The 18,012-nt window shown below is 36.2% G+C and overlaps 1 protein-coding gene across 2 annotated transcripts; it reads left to right on the top strand.

Moving 5' to 3' along the window:
* The first annotated feature begins 6,084 nt into the window (after nt 1-6,084).
* LOC124606873 (nucleoplasmin-like protein) lies at nt 6,085-16,572 on the top strand. Of its 2 annotated transcripts, XM_047138964.1 has the most exons (6): nt 6,085-6,268; nt 7,027-7,145; nt 12,124-12,337; nt 12,431-12,516; nt 14,193-14,273; nt 15,885-16,572. In XM_047138964.1, exons 1-6 carry the CDS (start codon nt 6,247-6,249, stop codon nt 15,975-15,977), a joined length of 615 nt encoding a protein of 204 aa, XP_046994920.1. In that variant the 5' UTR covers nt 6,085-6,246; the 3' UTR covers nt 15,978-16,572. The 2 variants fall into 2 exon arrangements, with proteins under 2 accessions (XP_046994920.1, XP_046994921.1); XM_047138965.1 differs by lacking the exon at nt 14,193-14,273.
* Nucleotides 16,573-18,012: the final 1,440 nt, after the last annotated feature.

The following is an 18,012-nucleotide window of genomic DNA, read 5'->3' on the forward strand; positions in this document are numbered from 1 at the left end:
TAGCATTCTTGCACGTGAAGACGAGTTCTGCAACAGGTTTACTTAGCGCACTTGCTATAAGACTTGCTGCCTTTGCGTCGTCCTTGTGCTATTCCACATACGCTTCTTTTTGTGAACTTGTCGCATCTTGCGGCAACTCTACACATTCACGTGTACCGTTAATAATATCTTCTAGTCCATATGAGTGCAGCACCACAGAAATATGCCATTTCCATTTGGCCCAGTCGTCAGGTCCTTCAAGCTTATCAATGCTGACCATATAATCGCCGCTAGCAGTCATGTTTCTGTACAGACATACGCTCATTTCAAATATTGTTTTAATTAAACTATGTTGTTTGCCTTTACACGTGTACTGGGCCCATAACCTAATGAAAAATATTATTTAAAGGCAAGAAAACATTTTATTAGCTTTGTAATTACACCCTGTATACGAATAAAAACCACATTTACTGAAAGAAAACACAGAAGTTACATACAAGATACGAATAAAGATATTGACAGCAGAGTCATGGAGCAGCACATAAATATAGACCTCAAGGAATTTTTTCTTTTCTTTTGACAAGTTTGAATCAAATTTAAATTTTGCATTTTTATTTGGTTCATTGCTCATCTGGTTCAGACTAATTTCTTCTTGCAGTTGTTTGGATAAACATTTTATTATATTTTCCGACATCATGTAGCGTTCTTTTGTCTTTTTCATGTCTTTCTGCATCTCTCCTATCACTTTTAGTTCACGATTTTCATGCAACATTTCATTTGCAGCTGCTCAACTGCATATTCTAATACCACTTAATACGATTTTGTCGCTCAAAATGCACTTTCTAGATGCCACATATGTGTGCTTTTCTTTACAATCTGTACATACCGCCATGTTAGCTCTTGAACTGAGATGTCTGCTTTTGCTTTCGATGACTTTCCATTAACAAACTCGAAGGATAATAATGCATAAATAATTACAAATGTGCAAAAACAATTGTTTTCCACTTTTTTGTAACTTCGCCTCTCGATACCTACTATAGATGCCACAAACAAAAATACTGGAGGTGTATTCTCTAAGCAAAATGGAAATGAGGTGTTACAGGAAGATCTCCTTAGTGTCACAGCAGTGAGACTGTTTTTTCTTTCTCTTTGCATTACATTGGAACTGTACTAATTTTATAGGTAGAAAATTTAATTAATCTTTAACTTCTTATATGGGTTATGTTATCACCATTATTATAGTCTGTTCAAAATAACTTTAGGATTGACAGTTCTGCTGGAGCACATGGGGACAGAGAGCAGAGTTGCCACATCCTGCATGGATCACATGCATAATCTTAAATTTTTTCCACTTGCTCAAATTCTCAAACTATTCACTTTATAAATATAGAACTTGGATCAATGTGATCTGGAAGAGCTGCACTATGTGTTTACTTTTGTATGTTGCAACAGATAATAAGACGGTATATGGACACAGAATGAGATTTTCATTCTGCAGTGGTGTGTGCACTGATATGAAACTTCTTGGTAGAGCACTTGCCTGAGAAAGGCAAAGGTCCCGAGTTCGAGTCTCGGTCTGGCACACAGTTTTACTCTGCCAGGAAGTTTCGGTATATGGAAATTTTACGAAAATGCATTTCCTGACCACATTACTGGAATTTCAATCTGCAGGAAACTTTTTTCTTATTGAAATTATTTGAACACCTTACAGAAATGAAATCTTACGAGTACATAAGATTTTGAAGTATGGCAAATCGGAATTTTATTAGAGTCTTCTAACACAAATAATATGACAGACAATGTTCCACTCACGCAATAAGTACTAAGTTGTCACCCGCATGGTTTCGCTACCAGAAACGGATCTCTAGTCTTATAGTTAACCTGTTACTAAGTTTTCTGATCCACCTATGTACTTGATGCTCTTTTTGTTGTGATCTTCCATCTGAAGACTGTTTTGATGCAGCAACACTGTTCGTCTTTGGATAACTACTGCAAGCTATGTGCTTCTGAATCTGCTTATTGTATTCTTCTCTTGGTCTCCCAGTACGATTGTTACTACCACACTCCCCTTCATTACTAAACTGGAGATTGTTCTTAGAATCTGTCCTATCAACCGATTCCTCCTTTTGGTCAAGTTGTGCCACAAATTTCTTGTCACCCAAATTCTGTTCAGTACCTCCTCATTAGCTACATGATTTACCCATCTAATCCTTAGCATTTTCTGTAGCACCACATTTCAAAAGGTTCTATTATCTTCTTGTCTAAACTGTTTATCGTCCGTGTTTCACTTCCATACATACTTGCAATCCAGATAAGTACCTTCAGGAAAGACTTCCTACCACTTAAGTCTAAATTCGATTTTAACAAATTTCTCTTCTTCGGAAACGCATTTTTTACCATTGTCAGTCTATATTTTATACCCTCTCTACATTGGTCATCATCAGCTATTTTTCTGCCCAAATCAGAAAACCTAGCTACTACTTCAAGTGTCTCATTTCCTAACCTAATTCTCTCAGCATCATCTGATTTAATTTGACTACATTCCATTATCTTTGTTTTGGTTTTGTTGAAGTTCATCTTATATCTTCCTTTCGAGACATTATCCATTCCGTTCAGCTGCTCTTCCAAGTCCTTTGCTGTGTCTGACAGAATTACAATGTCATTGGCAAACGTCAAAGATTTTATTTCTTCACCCTGAAATTTAGTTTCTACTCCAAATTTTTCTTTCTGATTATTATTGCAGAAAGGAAACTCTGACACTCAGCATGTTACTGATCACCATCGAGAATCATGTCTTTTTCAAGTTAATCACATATAGTTTTTTGATTTCATTAATATCAACAGTGATAGTAAGCATCTATCATAGTGACAAGAGTGATATCAGTGGGGTTCTTGGATTACCACAACAGAAATTAAGTACAGTATAATAGGATTCATCTGCATATTTGAAGTGATCAGTCTAAAATAGCAAGTAGCTACATAACAGAATTGTATTTTCGTGAGTTTTGACATTTTAATAAGAAGGCCTTATCAACAATAAACTGCAAATGAAGTTTGTCTGAGGAATTCAGTCTGTATCACACAAAATAACTATTAAAGTTTACAATATCATTACTGCAATGTTAAAGTAATGTTTTTGATTCGCTTTTGTTCTTTTTCCTAATACTGGCTGAAGTATTTGAAATATGTTCTCTCACTGTATTTAACATGCATAGACCTTAGATTGTATTATGTCACAAATGAACCCCACGAACCATGGACCTTGTCATTGTCAGAGTGGTTTGCACGCCTCAGAGATATGGATAGCTGTACCATAGATCGAAACACAATGGAGGGGTATCGTTGAGAGGCCAGACAAATGTATGGTTTCTGAAGAGGGGCAGCAGCCTTTTCAGTAGTTGCAGGGACAACAATCTTGATGATTGGCTGAAGTGACCATGTAAGATCAACCAAATTGGCCTTGCTGTGCTGGTATTGTGAGCAGCTGAAAGCAGGGAGAAATTACGGACGCAATTTTTCATGAGGGTGTGCAGCTGAACTGTGTGGTTAAATTATGATGGGATTCTCTTGTGTAAAATGCTAATGAAGTGAAATAGTCCTCCATTAAAATCTTCAGACAGGGACCACTCAGGAGAATGTTGTCAGCAGGTGTAACAAAACTGGCTTTCTACAGGTCGGAGAGTGGAATGTTAGATCTATTAATTTGAGAAGTGGGTCAGAAAATTTAAAAAGGAAAATGGACAGGCTGAAGTTAGATATAGTGGGAATTAGTAAAGTTTGGTGGTGAGAGAAACAGGACTTCTGGTCACATGAATACAGGGTTATAAATATAATATCAAATGGGGGAAATGCAGAGTGGGTTTAATAATGAATAAGAAAATACGAATGCAGGCAAGTTACTATGAACAGCACAACGAATGCATTATTGCAGCTAAGAATGACATGAAGCCCACACATTCCATAGTAGTTTATATGTCAACTAGCTTTGTAGATGATGAAGAGACTGGAGAAATGCATGATGAGAAAAGAAATTCTTCATGTTTGTAATGGAGGACTGGAATTCGATAGCAGGGAAAAGGAAGAGAAGGAAAAAAAGTAGATGAGTATGGACTGGGAGATGGCAATGAAAGAGAAAGCCACGTTGTAGAATTCTGAATGGAGTAAAATTTAATCATCACTAACACACTGCTTAAGAATCATGGAAGAAGGATGTATATGTGGAACTGATCTGTAGACACCAGAAGGTCTCAGAATGATTATATAATTGTAAGACAGAGATTTCAGAATCAGATTTTACATTTCAATGCATTTCCGGGGGCTGATGTGGGCTCTTGACCATAATTTATTGGGTATAAACTGTAGACTATAATTTATTGGGTATAAACTGTACGTTAAAACTGAACAAATTGAAAAAAAAATCTAGGAAATTAAGGAAATGGAACCTGAATAAGTTGAAAGAAGCAGAGATTACTGGGACTGTCAGAGGGAGCATTAGCAACAGTTGACTAGAACATGGGAAAGGATTACAGTAGAAGATGAATCGATAGCTTTAAGTGGTGAAGTAGTGAAGGTAGCAGAGGATGAATTAAGAAGAAGACTAGGCCTAGTAGAAACCCTTGGATAACACAGGACTGCAAACTGCCTGAAACTCAAACACAGTGGAAGCAGGAAGTGTTCTGGTCATAGGGCGAAGGTTTGGCACTTTGGTTACATTAGCTGCAGATATTGTGGGATTGGCAGTATTTGCCCCCTGCATGGGCCACTCCCTACTACTTGTAATCTGTCTGCCAATCCTATAGTAATTTTGAACAGAGTATAATATACTATATTTATTGCCTTAAGAATCATTTTTCCTTTGTTGTATCATCATTATGTTTCTTGTAGATTGTTTTTATAATTTCGGTATTGTCGTTACTCCTGGTAATGGAAATACCCTATATATCTCATAATAATACCATTTCCATTAATTATATTACTTTAATAATATTGGACTTTAGAGAGCAAGGCTAAGTTATATGCATACTGTTGACAGATTCATGATTTAGACCACATTCTTCCCCTTTCGGAGAAAATGTCAAGCCAATCCAGACACTTCATGTTGCCCATCTCAAAGGTTCAGTGGCCAGTAATTCTCTCTGGATGCCTTAACTGATGGTTAATTCAGTTTATGTGAAAATATGCTTGTGTACTCAGAAACACTTTTCGTGGAACTTTTCTCCTGCAGCAACTAAAGAAGAGAGCTATACGGTAACGATGAACTTGCAGCAGAATGCATACTGTTCCATAGTCGAAAGTAGCGCCCAATGAAGGCGTCTGGCATAAACTGTGGTTGCAGACAAAATCTTGCGAATTGTAATAGCAATTGCAAATGGCTTGCTGAACTCAGAACGATAGTCTTGAAGCGTTACATCTTTCATATATATATATATATATATATATATATATATATATATATATATATATATATATATATATATATATATATATAAAGGAAACTGAATGAGTCCATAGCGTAACAAGAACGTGACCAATATAAACAAGAGATAATGTTGGCCTGTAGCGGCACAGAACGTCGTTCTAACGTATCTCTGAAATTTTGCATTGTATTGACTACTGAAGTACAGTTATTTTCACCAATTAAAATTTTGGGCGAAATTCTATGAAGGCTGACATTTCCCATAATATTCGTTTAGCAGTTGTTTTGTTGATTTGTCTATTGTTGAAGTAATTGAAACAAACACTGAATTCTGATGAAGGCAGTCAAGTAAACATTAAATTTGCGAAATACCTTTCGTACGCAGCTTTTTGTCAAATTAATTACAGCATCTTCAGTCAGTAAATATCAGTTACTAATTTTGTTTATCAATCAGTTATGCCAAGGATCTATTTTTCAACAGTTTTGTAAAATTTTCTTAAAATGATTCAGATGTTTTATTTTATTTGGAACTGCTTATAGTCTAACTGCTTCCATCTTGAAGGAGTTTGTTCGTCATGTATAATAATTATGTAGAAATAAAATAAAGACAACGATAATAGTACTACATGAAATGGAACGCGCCCTCATTTTGCATTCGATCACGTGGGTGAAATGCGTTGCTGGCTATCACCAAGCGCGCCATTTCTTGTACGATCACTTTGTCACAGGGAGCACTGGAGGCGAGAAGGAGTTAGAGGGTTCTGTTACTTCTGCACACGTGTTGTGAAATTTAGCGTCTCTGTTAAAACAGAGCTCCTTGGTTTTATATTCTAAAAAGAAGTACAATCAATATGTCTGAAGAATATTTCTGGGGTAAGTAAAGGAGTGTTGTAAGTATTCAATTCAGGAAGACGCCAATACTGGGAATGTGTAATGGAGGGAAAGACTGCGTGCTTCAACGTTTTTACTTTTACACTGTAAGTAGGTAATGGATTGCAGAATTGGGAGTTTGAGCAAGTCGGCAAGTGTGTTTGGTTGTATGAAATTGTATTTCGGCGAATTCGGTTTATTATCTTACTAAATTTAGAGGTGTGTTGTTACCGGCAACTTCAGACGTAAGTAATAAAACTTGATTTTTTTGACAATGATGAGTTAAGTTTTCAAGAATAAGGAAAGATGTATAGCTCGGTTTTGAAGTTGTGAAGTTTCCGTAACTTTTCAGAAATTTATAATTTGGAATTGGGAGAGTTTAAAACTTTGATCATGGTGTAGCCGTATTAGGAAAAAAGAAATGTAAATAACCTAAGTTATCGTGAGATGTAAAACGTAGAGCGGTAATAATTCAGATATGGGACTGTTGCACTTCGAATTATGTTTATCGAAGCCTTTACAAAGTGCAGGGTTTTTTTTTCCGTTTGTGCCATTTGTTTGCACGGAGTTGGGTGTTTTTCTCCCACTAGTTCATACCCGCATTTACAGGTTATGTGTTGGGTAGAATTAAATTTTTTACACGTGATTCATGGGTGTGATTGGATTAACGATGTTCTTGTTTATCATATTGTGTACATTTCAATAAATTCTACACAGCTTTGCCATTAAAATTAACTTACTAGAGTACTCCTATATTTCAGGATTGACATTGAAGGGTGGAGATGAGAAGACATCAGTGTCTCAGTGGGATCCTGATGGTGATGTTGAAGAGGCAACCAAACCAGGATTCCGCAGTAACCAGTCACTTATAGTGAAACAGGTATGTTGGCATCTTCTATGTACTGTATTTCTTGATAGATCATCTTGCGTGTTTATTTTTTCCCCATATACATTTTTGGGAAGTAATTGTAAAAAAAAAAAACGCAATGTGAATTTAAATATTCAGTGGAACATGTTTTTCCTATAGGCTTCGATTTTTCGAATTGTTTCTGACAATGTATTAAATTTGGTGTGAGCATAGGCTACAAAAATTTTTCTTCAGCCATTATTCTGTACTCACATTAGTAGGAGTTGCCTCTTCAGTCGTATAACTGTGACCTAACGTAGACATTGCTGTAGATAAGAAGCCTTTACAAAATTGGGATTAAATTTTGCCATAGTGTTGTCTGAGAGAGTAAAAATAAATTGGATTCATTTTGTAAAACTTGATAATGTGTTTGTGGGATTCTGTGGGGGGAAAATAATTGGCAGAAGAGTAACAGAGTACCCTGTCTCATAAAGTGATGCCATGTTGTACTGTTTGTCTCAGTACTGAATTGTGCTGCTAGTATTTCTAAATTATTGTATTTTTGTATCAAAATCACAATGTACTTTAAAAGGAATGGGATATATCTTCCATTTAAGCTGGTCATTTCAAAAGGACAAATTGATATTATAAAATGTTGCAGTTTAAATGGATGTTCATTAGATTTAAAGATGAAAAATAAATTAGTTTATTTCTTGATATTTACAGATTGACAGTTTCTGTAACTCTAGCATGATTATAATCATTTTCTCCTGGGAAGTGCTGCTAGTTAGAGCCCTTACATGCTGTGTAAGTGGCCACACATTACTGAAAGTGAGATGGAATGACTGTTTTTTTCTTTAAGCATTCAGTGTTTGTGATAAGATACGCAATTATTTAGTTCAGAGGGCATTTTAGGTTATACGGGCTTACAGCAGTTAGGGGAAATGTTTGAGAGATTGTATAAAAAAGGGTTTTCCATCATTGGTTGCTGCATCGTGTTGTATTCAGAAATATTGTGATCTGCTTCAGAATTTTATTCAAATATGAAAAATGAAATCAGAAATATAACTGACAGACTTTCGTAAATTTCTGTTCAGATGCCCAGCAGTTAGTGGCAAAGACACTTAGGGAAACTGATTCCTTCTGGACATAAGTTTGGGAAGTGATGTGGATCAAATGTTCTGTTGAAGTGGTGTCTCAGTTTAAGTACAATTTTAGCTATTTGTAACTTTGTCTCAGGTGAAGTGTGTTGCATATTTGTATTTGGCTCATTTGTCATTAGAAATAGCAATGTTGCTGTCAACCTTTCATGTGATATTGTAGCTTCCTCTTAGCTTTTGCTTTCAGTAGAATTCAGGGATAGAAGTTTCATGTAAGTCCTTAATTAATCCTTGGGTAATTGTTAACCTTGTGGGATAGATCTGTAGTTCACTGCAACCTGGGAACTAGCTTCTCATTAGTCACTTCACCTCAGCTATACATGACAGTTGGGACCAAAGTTAGAGCATGACCTGTATATGTATCACACATGAACCATCATATTTGAATTATGGCATGGATGACTTATGCATGCACAGTTGCAAAATGTGTGCACTTGGCATGCAGTAATGTGAATTCAGTTTTCCAAGTGAACTGAATATTCAGAATTAGTTTTGGGCTTGCTGCTGATTCTCAGTGACTGAGATCCATGTTATGTTGATGGGACACATGGCAGTCACCTTCAGGTGAGTTATCAGACTAGATGTCCTTCACCTGCAATTTCTTAGGGCCCTTTGCTTTTGAGCACTAGGTAAGATGTCACTGGCAGACTGACCTCCCTACCCAGAGACTGCATTTGCTGGTATAAATTGTCAAAATGTGTCCTTGTGGTTGTTGCTTGCCTTGCCATAGGCATACAGTCTATGGGGCAAATCATCGAAACTGTTGGCTTCTAAACATTGTTGAACTTGTAGCTGCTGTCATGGTTAAACAGATCTTCCATGTGTGTTTCCAGTAAGTCTTTGTTATGAATTCCCAAAAGGTTACTGTGACTAAAAGTTCTATTGCACTATTGAATGAATGTCTGGTGGAGATGTGATGTTCAGTTATAGTGTATGTGGTTGCACAAGATTCTAGCCTTACACAATAACAGTTTGTCCATCTGTGGGCCCAGGAGGTCTTAAGTTTTAGATGTTGGGTGGAAAAATCACTTTACCTTTAAATTTCTGGGTGAGCCTTATAATAAAAATATTTCCAACAAAGGGAAGAAAAGCTAATTGTTGTTTTTTGGCAACTGCAGACATAGTTGCTAAAGTTAATCCTGTTCCTGGATTTTACTGTTGATAGTGCGCTGTTAATCTGCTGGTTCGAACATTACTTTAACAGTGTTTTTTTAGTTGTGAGCTGTTAGCAAACTCAGGATGTGACTGTTTAATGTTTTAGCTGCTACTTACGAGCTCTTGTATTCTGTGCTCAGGCTGGTTTTGTTATGGCTGTACTGCTTAGGCTGGTATTAACACTATCATATTTCTTTGATAAAGATTTGATGAAAGATATGATCAAATGCTTGTCAAATTTGACAGATATTTGATGTGCTAGAAAAGTGTTACCCTATAGTCATTTTTCATCAAACTTTAAACATGGCAAGCAACAACCTCTTTATTAAGCAGTGCAGTTGCTAGTACCACAATTGCATTTTGTGTATTTGGTAGAATAGTGGTGGGAAAAAAGGAAACTTTGATGAAGCCATAAGTATTGCGTTGAGATAGGATGAAGCCATAGGTATTGTGTTGAAATAGTAAAAGCATTCAGCCCCATATGTTAAGAGAGCTGCCAATGGAGGATGTAAATGACTTATGAATGGGTGAGAGTATATTTCAGTATTTGCTCAGTAAAGTGGCTTCTCATATTGCAAAAGAGAATACTATTATGAGAAATGCTTTTATGTGCAGAAGGCAAACTGTGCACTGGAATTTGACAGGTGAGAGCTACTCTAGTTTTAACACAGCTCTCAAATATCACATTGTACATTAATCAAAAGAATTCCAGAAAGGTGTGAAGTGATTTATAAAGCACTGAAGGGGCAATACGTGAATGTAAATAAATGTTTAGTAAACTTTATGGACAATAAGAACTATTTTTATTTTTGAATAATGGAATTAGTGTTCCAACAACTACAAAATAAAAAGTGCAAAAGATGAAAGTATGTTTTAACTTGTGGCAGCTAGAATTAAAGGATAAACAAAGTAGAGTGGAAAGCCAAGGAAGAATTTTTCTATTCTCTATTCTGACTTTCTGAAAAGCTGCCTGGATGTTTCCAGATGTAGAGGTGGATGGCTGTAACTGATTGTGGGCATGAAGTCACCTTCAGCTTATTCCACTTGCCCAGAGAGCTGTCATTCTTCCATCTAACCAAAAGGCAGACAACTTTTTCTCTCCCTAATTGATTGAATGCTCAATTTCTCTGGGATGAGGCTGTGCTATGAAAATATGATATACATATCTGAGACATTTCAGTTGAAAACTGCCAAGCTGTTTTCTTTCCAAAGTCCTTTGTAAAAGGTTGGCTGTTGGTTGAACGAAGGCTACCCATACTGTTAGTCTGCTGAGTCTTGGTAGAAAAATATTGAGGAGAGGATCCCTAAATGAAGCATTGCTGTCAATCTGAAATGTAATTTATGCATGACTTTGTGTAGGGGACATTTGTAAAGTGAGATGTCAAGCTAGCTAATGGTTCTAACTGCTTAAGAGCTCTGTGTATTAATAAAATCTATTTATTTGAGGTTAGTGTTTGCCTGACAGTCTCGGCAAGGAAGCAAGTTCAGTTAAACCATACGTAGGAGCACTACTGTTGGCTGCAAAGTTAGTACCTCTTTATGAATTTTAGGAAGGCTGTAAATCTTGAGTCATGCGCAAATGTAGGACGTAAATCTCGGATATCTTCAGGTAGCAAGGAAGAATTAAGTTTTGCACTTCATTTTGTATAGGATTGAAATATTCTTAGTGACAGCCCACATAATACACCATACAGGCTTAATAGGTAACAGTACTGTTGCTTTACTTGTCAAATTTCATTACTACTGGTGGAATTGTTGGCAGTTATGTAGTGTAGCCTTCCTCCAGGGGCAAAGTTTCGGCACAGAGAAGCCTCTCTGAATGCACAAGATTTCCTTTCTTATTTTTTCTGCAGTGTCTAAAGTTGTGTAGTGTTAATGCTGCCCACAACTTATTTAAACCCATTTTGATGTGCATGCAAAATTGGCATACAAAGTGCTGCTTTGCCCAAATTCTTGTCTGAAGTTGCTAACAGAATAAAATGTGGCAATAACTGCTGTATGAAATCTTGGAATATGTAGACATGTTTTATCCTTAAGGATCCATTCTAATTTTGTGGAAGTCAATCCATTGACTCAACCCCATGAAACATGTTTGAGATGTGCTGTGGCCTTTAGAATTGAATAACTTTAAAGATCACAGAACCCATGACTTGTGGGTTGGGGGTTGCTTGACTGCTGCCAAGTTAGACTGGATCCATAAGGATGCAACATCTCAGCAGATTTAAAAATTTGATCTGTTGCCACAGCAGTTACCTCCATGGTAGTGACGTTCCATGCTGAACTTCACGGACATCAATTTGGATGATGCAGTGAGTTCTGTGATCATTTGCTGAGGTCACTTAGCCTTCTGGGTGGTGTGGTGAGTCTGCCAATAGTATCTTTATGCACACATAGAAGTGCGCATGTACACACACTACACCAATAGATTGTGGAACTGGGGAAGTCTTGGTCTGTGATGGCTCGTCTGAAATTGACTGATTGGTGGGTGTCGCAGTTGAAATACTGTGAGTTGAAGTTGGTAGTGATTGACAAGGGTTGTAACGTTATTGAACACATTGTAATGTAATGACTTCATAGTATAATCAGTAACCAGTTACCATACTTACATGGAATGAAATCTTTTTTTCACTGTGTACTCAATACTTGCTCAGTTGTATTAGTGTCAAATAATGTTACTGTAAATGAATTAATTTTAGGCTGTACTTGGAGCTGAAGCCAAGGAGGGTGAAGTTAATGTTGTACAGGTGGAAGCTTTGGGATGCCGCCAGAGCATAAAAGTGCCAGTTTGTGTCTTAAAGGCTGGCTCTATACAACAGGTTCTTCTTGATTTGACATTCCCAGATGCTCCTGTAACATTCAGCTTAGTACAAGGCAATGGACCTGTTCATCTAATAGGAAATCATGCTATAGGTAAGAAATGGGCTTTAAAATTCTCTAGTAGTCATTTGTATTTAGCTGGCATTGTAAATTTTCATTGAATGCATTGTGAAATGGTGTTTGCAGGTGGACCTGTGGATGAAGAGATTGATGATGAAATGGATGAAGAAGAATTAGGTGAGGAGGAGGAAGGAGAAGATGGAGAAACTGCTGTGAGTAATATTTGTCAGTAAAACAAAACATAATAAAGTACTGAAAGTTGTCACACTGTTTTGTTAATTACTACATATAAAATGGTATTAATGTCACTTGGATGTGAACACTTTGAAAATGGGGTGACAGGTGTCTCTGGTAATCATACTAGTTACCATAGTATGTTTTAGAATGTCTTTGTGCTCAGTAAATAATTTTTTGTTGTTCTGTACATGGGGTCTAACTACATTACATAAGTGACTTACTTCTAAGTACACATTGACTTACTTATCTAAAAGGTAGACCACATTCATGTCACTTGGGTCATATTTCTTTACAAGAAATTATATACATGGCTGGAATAAAGGTTACTTCCCGTAATTTACTGGTATGTATTTTTCCTCCTGTTGTAGGTAATCTGTAGTCTGTTTTTCTTCAAATAGTATCAAGAAACAGCCCAAAAAACTTAAGGTCTCCAGCAAATTTTTTTGTTTTAAGATGAACTTGTCAAAATTCCCATAAATTTTGAAGTTTATATTAACTTTGACTCATCTCTGCTCTTAATGCATTCCAGGTGCATAAACCAACTTTTGTTTTCAGCAGATGTTCTGAATCAAATTTTTGAAATGTTCACATTTTGTCTCCCCATTTAAGAACTGGAAATGGTATGTCACTTAGGGCCTGTATGTGGACTTCATTGCTTGCTTCATAGTTAAAGCTATATAGAAGGTAGTTGAAACAGCTTTCCTTGTGGCATCAATCTGTGCATTCTTCATGGCTAAACATAATTGAGCTTGTCTACTTCCTCCTCATTGAGACAGCTGCCTGTAGCTTTGGCATCTCACAAACTTTTCCTCTCATCCCATGTATCTGCAGCCACTTTTGCACATTTGGCACATTTAATTTTCAGTATATACTTTTTATAAGGAAATTGCACTCCTTGTCTCAGATCTTAAAGGTACTTCATATTGGCCTCACAATGTGTGAAAGGGGCAGAAAAATGAGTGGCCACACAGATCTATATTAAACTTCCCTCCTGTTCAGTTGTCTCAACATTCAATGAGTTAAGAAAACTAGACTTATCTAAAAGGTGAAAAAGGATCAGATTTTAAGCTGCTTTGTCAGAAAGTTGCAACACTTATGAAAAGATATTGTTACAGTTGGTTTTTAAGTGAACCAAGGAGATGCCATGTTAAACCTTTGTGGAACATAAATTTCTTTCCTTCGTATTAATTTAGTTGAATGATTAACCCTGTGTGGCCAGTAAAACTTCTGTGTGCATGAGTGCTGCCCATAGTGCTTTTTGTGTGGCCCAAATTATCAAGTCATTGTTTTATGTTGGGTTCATTGTGGAAGATTTCTGATGCTATTGGACAGAAAAATACTTGCATGTTTAAAATCCATTATTTCCTAATGGGATGGCTGAATCTTGCCTGCTTACCTTGCACAGGTTTGGAATGTTTTCATATGGTTAGTCATGTTGGAAAAATATTTATTCTTGATGTGTATGTGAAGTATTCGGGTATTTTTGTTTTATACAGTTCTGTAAGTTGTAGACTACCTAAAGCATAAGTATTTGGTATTATTGTTTAATATTTTAATGTTGTGAATTTATGTGCATCCTTTAACGGGTGATAGGTGTGTTCAGTGCTTTTGATATATGAAGAGTTAGTGATTGATTTTATACCTGTGCTAGGTTGAGCCAAGGAAGAGAAAGCTGACCCCGAACCAAAACAAGGTTAACAACAAGAAGGCTAAGCTTGATGAGGAGCCAGAGGTAAGGGCACTCAATGCAAGCTCTAGATACTACTCTTAATCGGCATTACTTCCAAGCATGTACATCTAAATGATCCAGGTATCTTAATATTGCTTGCTGAAAATTCTTGTTTCATCGGAATTAAAAAGCCCTGGATTTTATTACTGGCTCCTCATTCTCAGATTAAATTTAATTTAAAATGTTGTGCAGTACTGTTTCATTACTTTGTGTGAATTAGTCATGCAAAGGAAACAGCACTGTTGGCCATCATAATGCTGCACCAGGAAGCTGTGTAATCTGGTGAAGCTGTTATGCACTTTGGCTTTCTACAGATTCACTGTAGAACATTTTCTTTGTGTTGGTAACCTTATAAGGGTTAGTTTTTTGTCTTATGTATTTGGGTGTGTGAATGTTTTATATTGGCTGTTGAGGGATTACTGTTTCAGTGGCTATACAACCTTGTGAATTTCATTTTCTTTTATAACAGTGTATTGTGATATAAATGATCTTGATAGACCATCAAATTTTATGGTAACATTTGAAAAATGTTGTGCTGTGGTTCAGAATCCGTACTAAACACACTAAGCTATAGGTCCCCCCATTATTGGCTGCCTAATTCAGTTAAAGGATTGGTATACTGCCTCAATCAGTACCATGCCTAGTTCAGCACTGTGATGTTCAAAGCAATCTTCAGATTGACAACTACTTTACTAATTCATAGACCTCTAGTAAAGTTTGTTCTTACATTGTTTGCAGCTATGCTCTAGTATTGTTAGTGTTGCCAAGTTAGATTCAACAAATGCTCAATGTGCTGAACAGGATGGAATGCACTTTGCAGAAAGGATAGCCCTGTTGTCTAGTAAAGAAGTTTAAAGCCAAAAATTCATTTGGTGCGCGCGCGCACACACACACACACACACACACACACACACACACACACGCGCGCGCGCAAAACAATCTGCAGGTTTTTAGTGCACTGGAGATTTACTGAAACAAGATGGTTAAACTTCTGCTTAGAAGTCTATAAGCTAAGACATTACAAATTACTTAGCTGATTAGGATTTTCACTGCCCCTGTGCTTGTAATTCCAAAAAAAGCAAGACATTTTCATTTGTTAAGAGTAGCTTAACATTTTAGTTTTGGCATCCTGCCTTACATTCACAATCATTAACATAGCAATAAGATTTTGTTAATAGGAAATCAGCAAAGCTATTAACTGGGAAGAGCATTGGTTAATTTGAACAAGCTTAAGCCAAATTCGATGAAATTTAATCAGAACAGATTTTTCCAGTTAATATTTGCAAATAGTTTGGTATAGTTGTATCCAGGATTGTTAGTGTGTGTCATTAAATTTTTTTTAAGTTGTAACATATTTTGGATTCCACTTACATTGAAACCACCCCCTCAGTAATTGATGGAAAAGATATTTAAAAACTGAAGGGGTAGGAACTTGAGAGCCTAGAAATGTATTTATTTTTAGTTAAACTGTAAGTTTGCTTTGCAGTGAAGGCTATGTATGCATTGTAATTTGAGCCAGAAAGTTTTACCTTCTGTCCTTAAATTAGATTTTAAGCTTTTATAGTAATTATTAGCATTTTGTTGCACCAGTTTAAGAACATGTTTGGATTTCAGGAAATGTATGATGATGAAGATGAAAACTTAAGGAAGAAAGCAAAAAATGATGCTGGTAAACCTAAGAAGGAAATGTTGAAGAAGAAGAAATAAATTTACCAAGACTGATTTTAATGCTGTGATTCATAAGTTCCATTTCTCACAGTTATGTTGAAGTGTGGTATTACAGTAATGTGCTGTCATGAGGATACAGGTTCTTTCAGCTGTAGAATAGTGTACACCTGTAAGAACCTAAGACATTCAGCAGGAACTGTTTATGTTGTCTTTATCAGTATAGGATTGTAAATCTCATTGTCTTAATACATTACCATTCCTCATAAGTTCATTATGAATAATCAGTGGATAAGTGATTTTAATATCTTAATGTTCATACAATAATTTGAATATATGTATCTTTCAAAGACACTGGTCACTAGATGGATTTTATTGAAATGGTCCCTACTTTGAAATCCCAGGTAACTCTAAACCTCAGATTGAAGAAGCAAAATCTATTTGAGCAAGTATTGGCATTCCAATGATCAGTTCAAACTACTGAAGCATGATGTGATTTCTCAGCTATAGGGCAGTGGTAAACTAAACACACCTAAACTGACATTTAGATAAGTTTTTGTTGAGCAGTTATTCATTTACATTTTTACTCCATGTACAAACAAAATGCGCATTGAAATAAATGCATTTGACAATTAAACTTTAATGTAGTTTCTTCATCTACCAACAAAAGCTGGTAAAATTAAATGCTCATTTGAAGTTCTGAAAGGAATCAGCCTTTTCTCCTGGCCTACAAAAGCTAAGAACTATTAATCTACTACTACCATGGGATCAGCTAAACATAAAAAAAATTTGTACCTTTACAGGACTTTTAAATTGTATTGAAACCATGTAGGCAGTGGTGTGAATTGCATGTGCATTTGAGCTGTATATCAACTTACTTTCTTGCAAGAAATTTCTTGTTTTAAATGGGTTTTAGAAGCGTGAGTACAAAATAAAAAATGAGTGATACAGAAAAGGCAGGCTACAAAAAGCAAATAATGCTGGACTTATGTGAGGTCAGTGTCATGAGGCTGTTCTAGCAGTGCCTATGTATTTGATGTTTTGTACAAGGGCTTATTAGTGACAACTTTGTGTGATGTTTACAGTTACTACATTCATTTGGAAAACACTGTTGATCATATTGACTTACAAAAATAAAATTTCTTTGTTGGGATGCACACTGTATATAATGAGCATTTTGGAATCTTTCTGCTAGTAAAAGTAGGAGGTAAGTGCATATGTAGACACACATACCTTAAGATTCTTGATAGTGTGACACTCTTCAGTGTTTGAGGACAGCTGAGTTGGACATCTTGCAAAATAGGCCAAGAGGCTGTCATAAATAGAAGTGGCCACCTATTAACAACCAGTAGCACACATGGAATTTCATAAGCACAGAACACACATTTGGGAAAGTTGATGACTTAAAACATTTTCATTTATGCTGTACGTGGGTTTTGCTAAAAGCAGTCTTAATTTTCTTACATCTGCTGTTAGTGGATGTGGGCCTGGAGAGACCTAAGTTTTGGAGTCTGTCTGGGAGACAAATCAGTTAAAAATGGATAGTTCAGATATTTTCACTCTGTGCCCTCTCCAATGTTCAGAAAACCCCTCCTAATGGTCATGGTGTGTAGTAGACTCAAAATGGATGGATGTAATAGATAATTGAATGTTGAGCATTTTTCATCAGCATATGTTTACAAATGTTTATTTTCCTAGAAATTGAGAAAATTTGTTGAATTTACTGCTTATGTACCCATAAGGTAAGTACTGCCAAACAAGTGCTGCTTCTGCTGTGACAAAGCCATTTGACTGGAGCAGAGAACCAGTTTACCAAATGTTATGCAGTTTCTACTTGAATTTTTTCCTTGTCAAAATAGGTAGATATAGGATTAATAAGATAAAAGGGGTAATGAAGTAGACAAATTTCTCAAGTGTTCTGTTAGTGAAGTTAGTTTTCAGCCTCATTGTGTGGAAAATAGGAATATGGCAGCAAATTAGTTGCAATGAACAGACTACAATGCTTGTTTACAGCAAGATGTGGTACAGAACTTTGTTTAGGGGTTTCAGAATAAGGGAGAATAGCACTTACATATAG

This window comes from Schistocerca americana, chromosome 3 (assembly GCF_021461395.2).
Source record: "Schistocerca americana isolate TAMUIC-IGC-003095 chromosome 3, iqSchAmer2.1, whole genome shotgun sequence".
Lineage (NCBI taxonomy): Eukaryota > Metazoa > Arthropoda > Insecta > Orthoptera > Acrididae > Schistocerca > Schistocerca americana.

Coding starts and splice junctions, on each gene's coding strand:
- LOC124606873 (XM_047138964.1), top strand. CDS start 6,247: ATGTCTGAAGAATATTTCTGGG. Junction 6,269..7,026: donor GTCTGAAGAATATTTCTGGG/GTAAGTAAAGGA, acceptor CCTATATTTCAG/GATTGACATTGAAGGGTGGA. Junction 12,517..14,192: donor GAGAAGATGGAGAAACTGCT/GTGAGTAATATT, acceptor TACCTGTGCTAG/GTTGAGCCAAGGAAGAGAAA.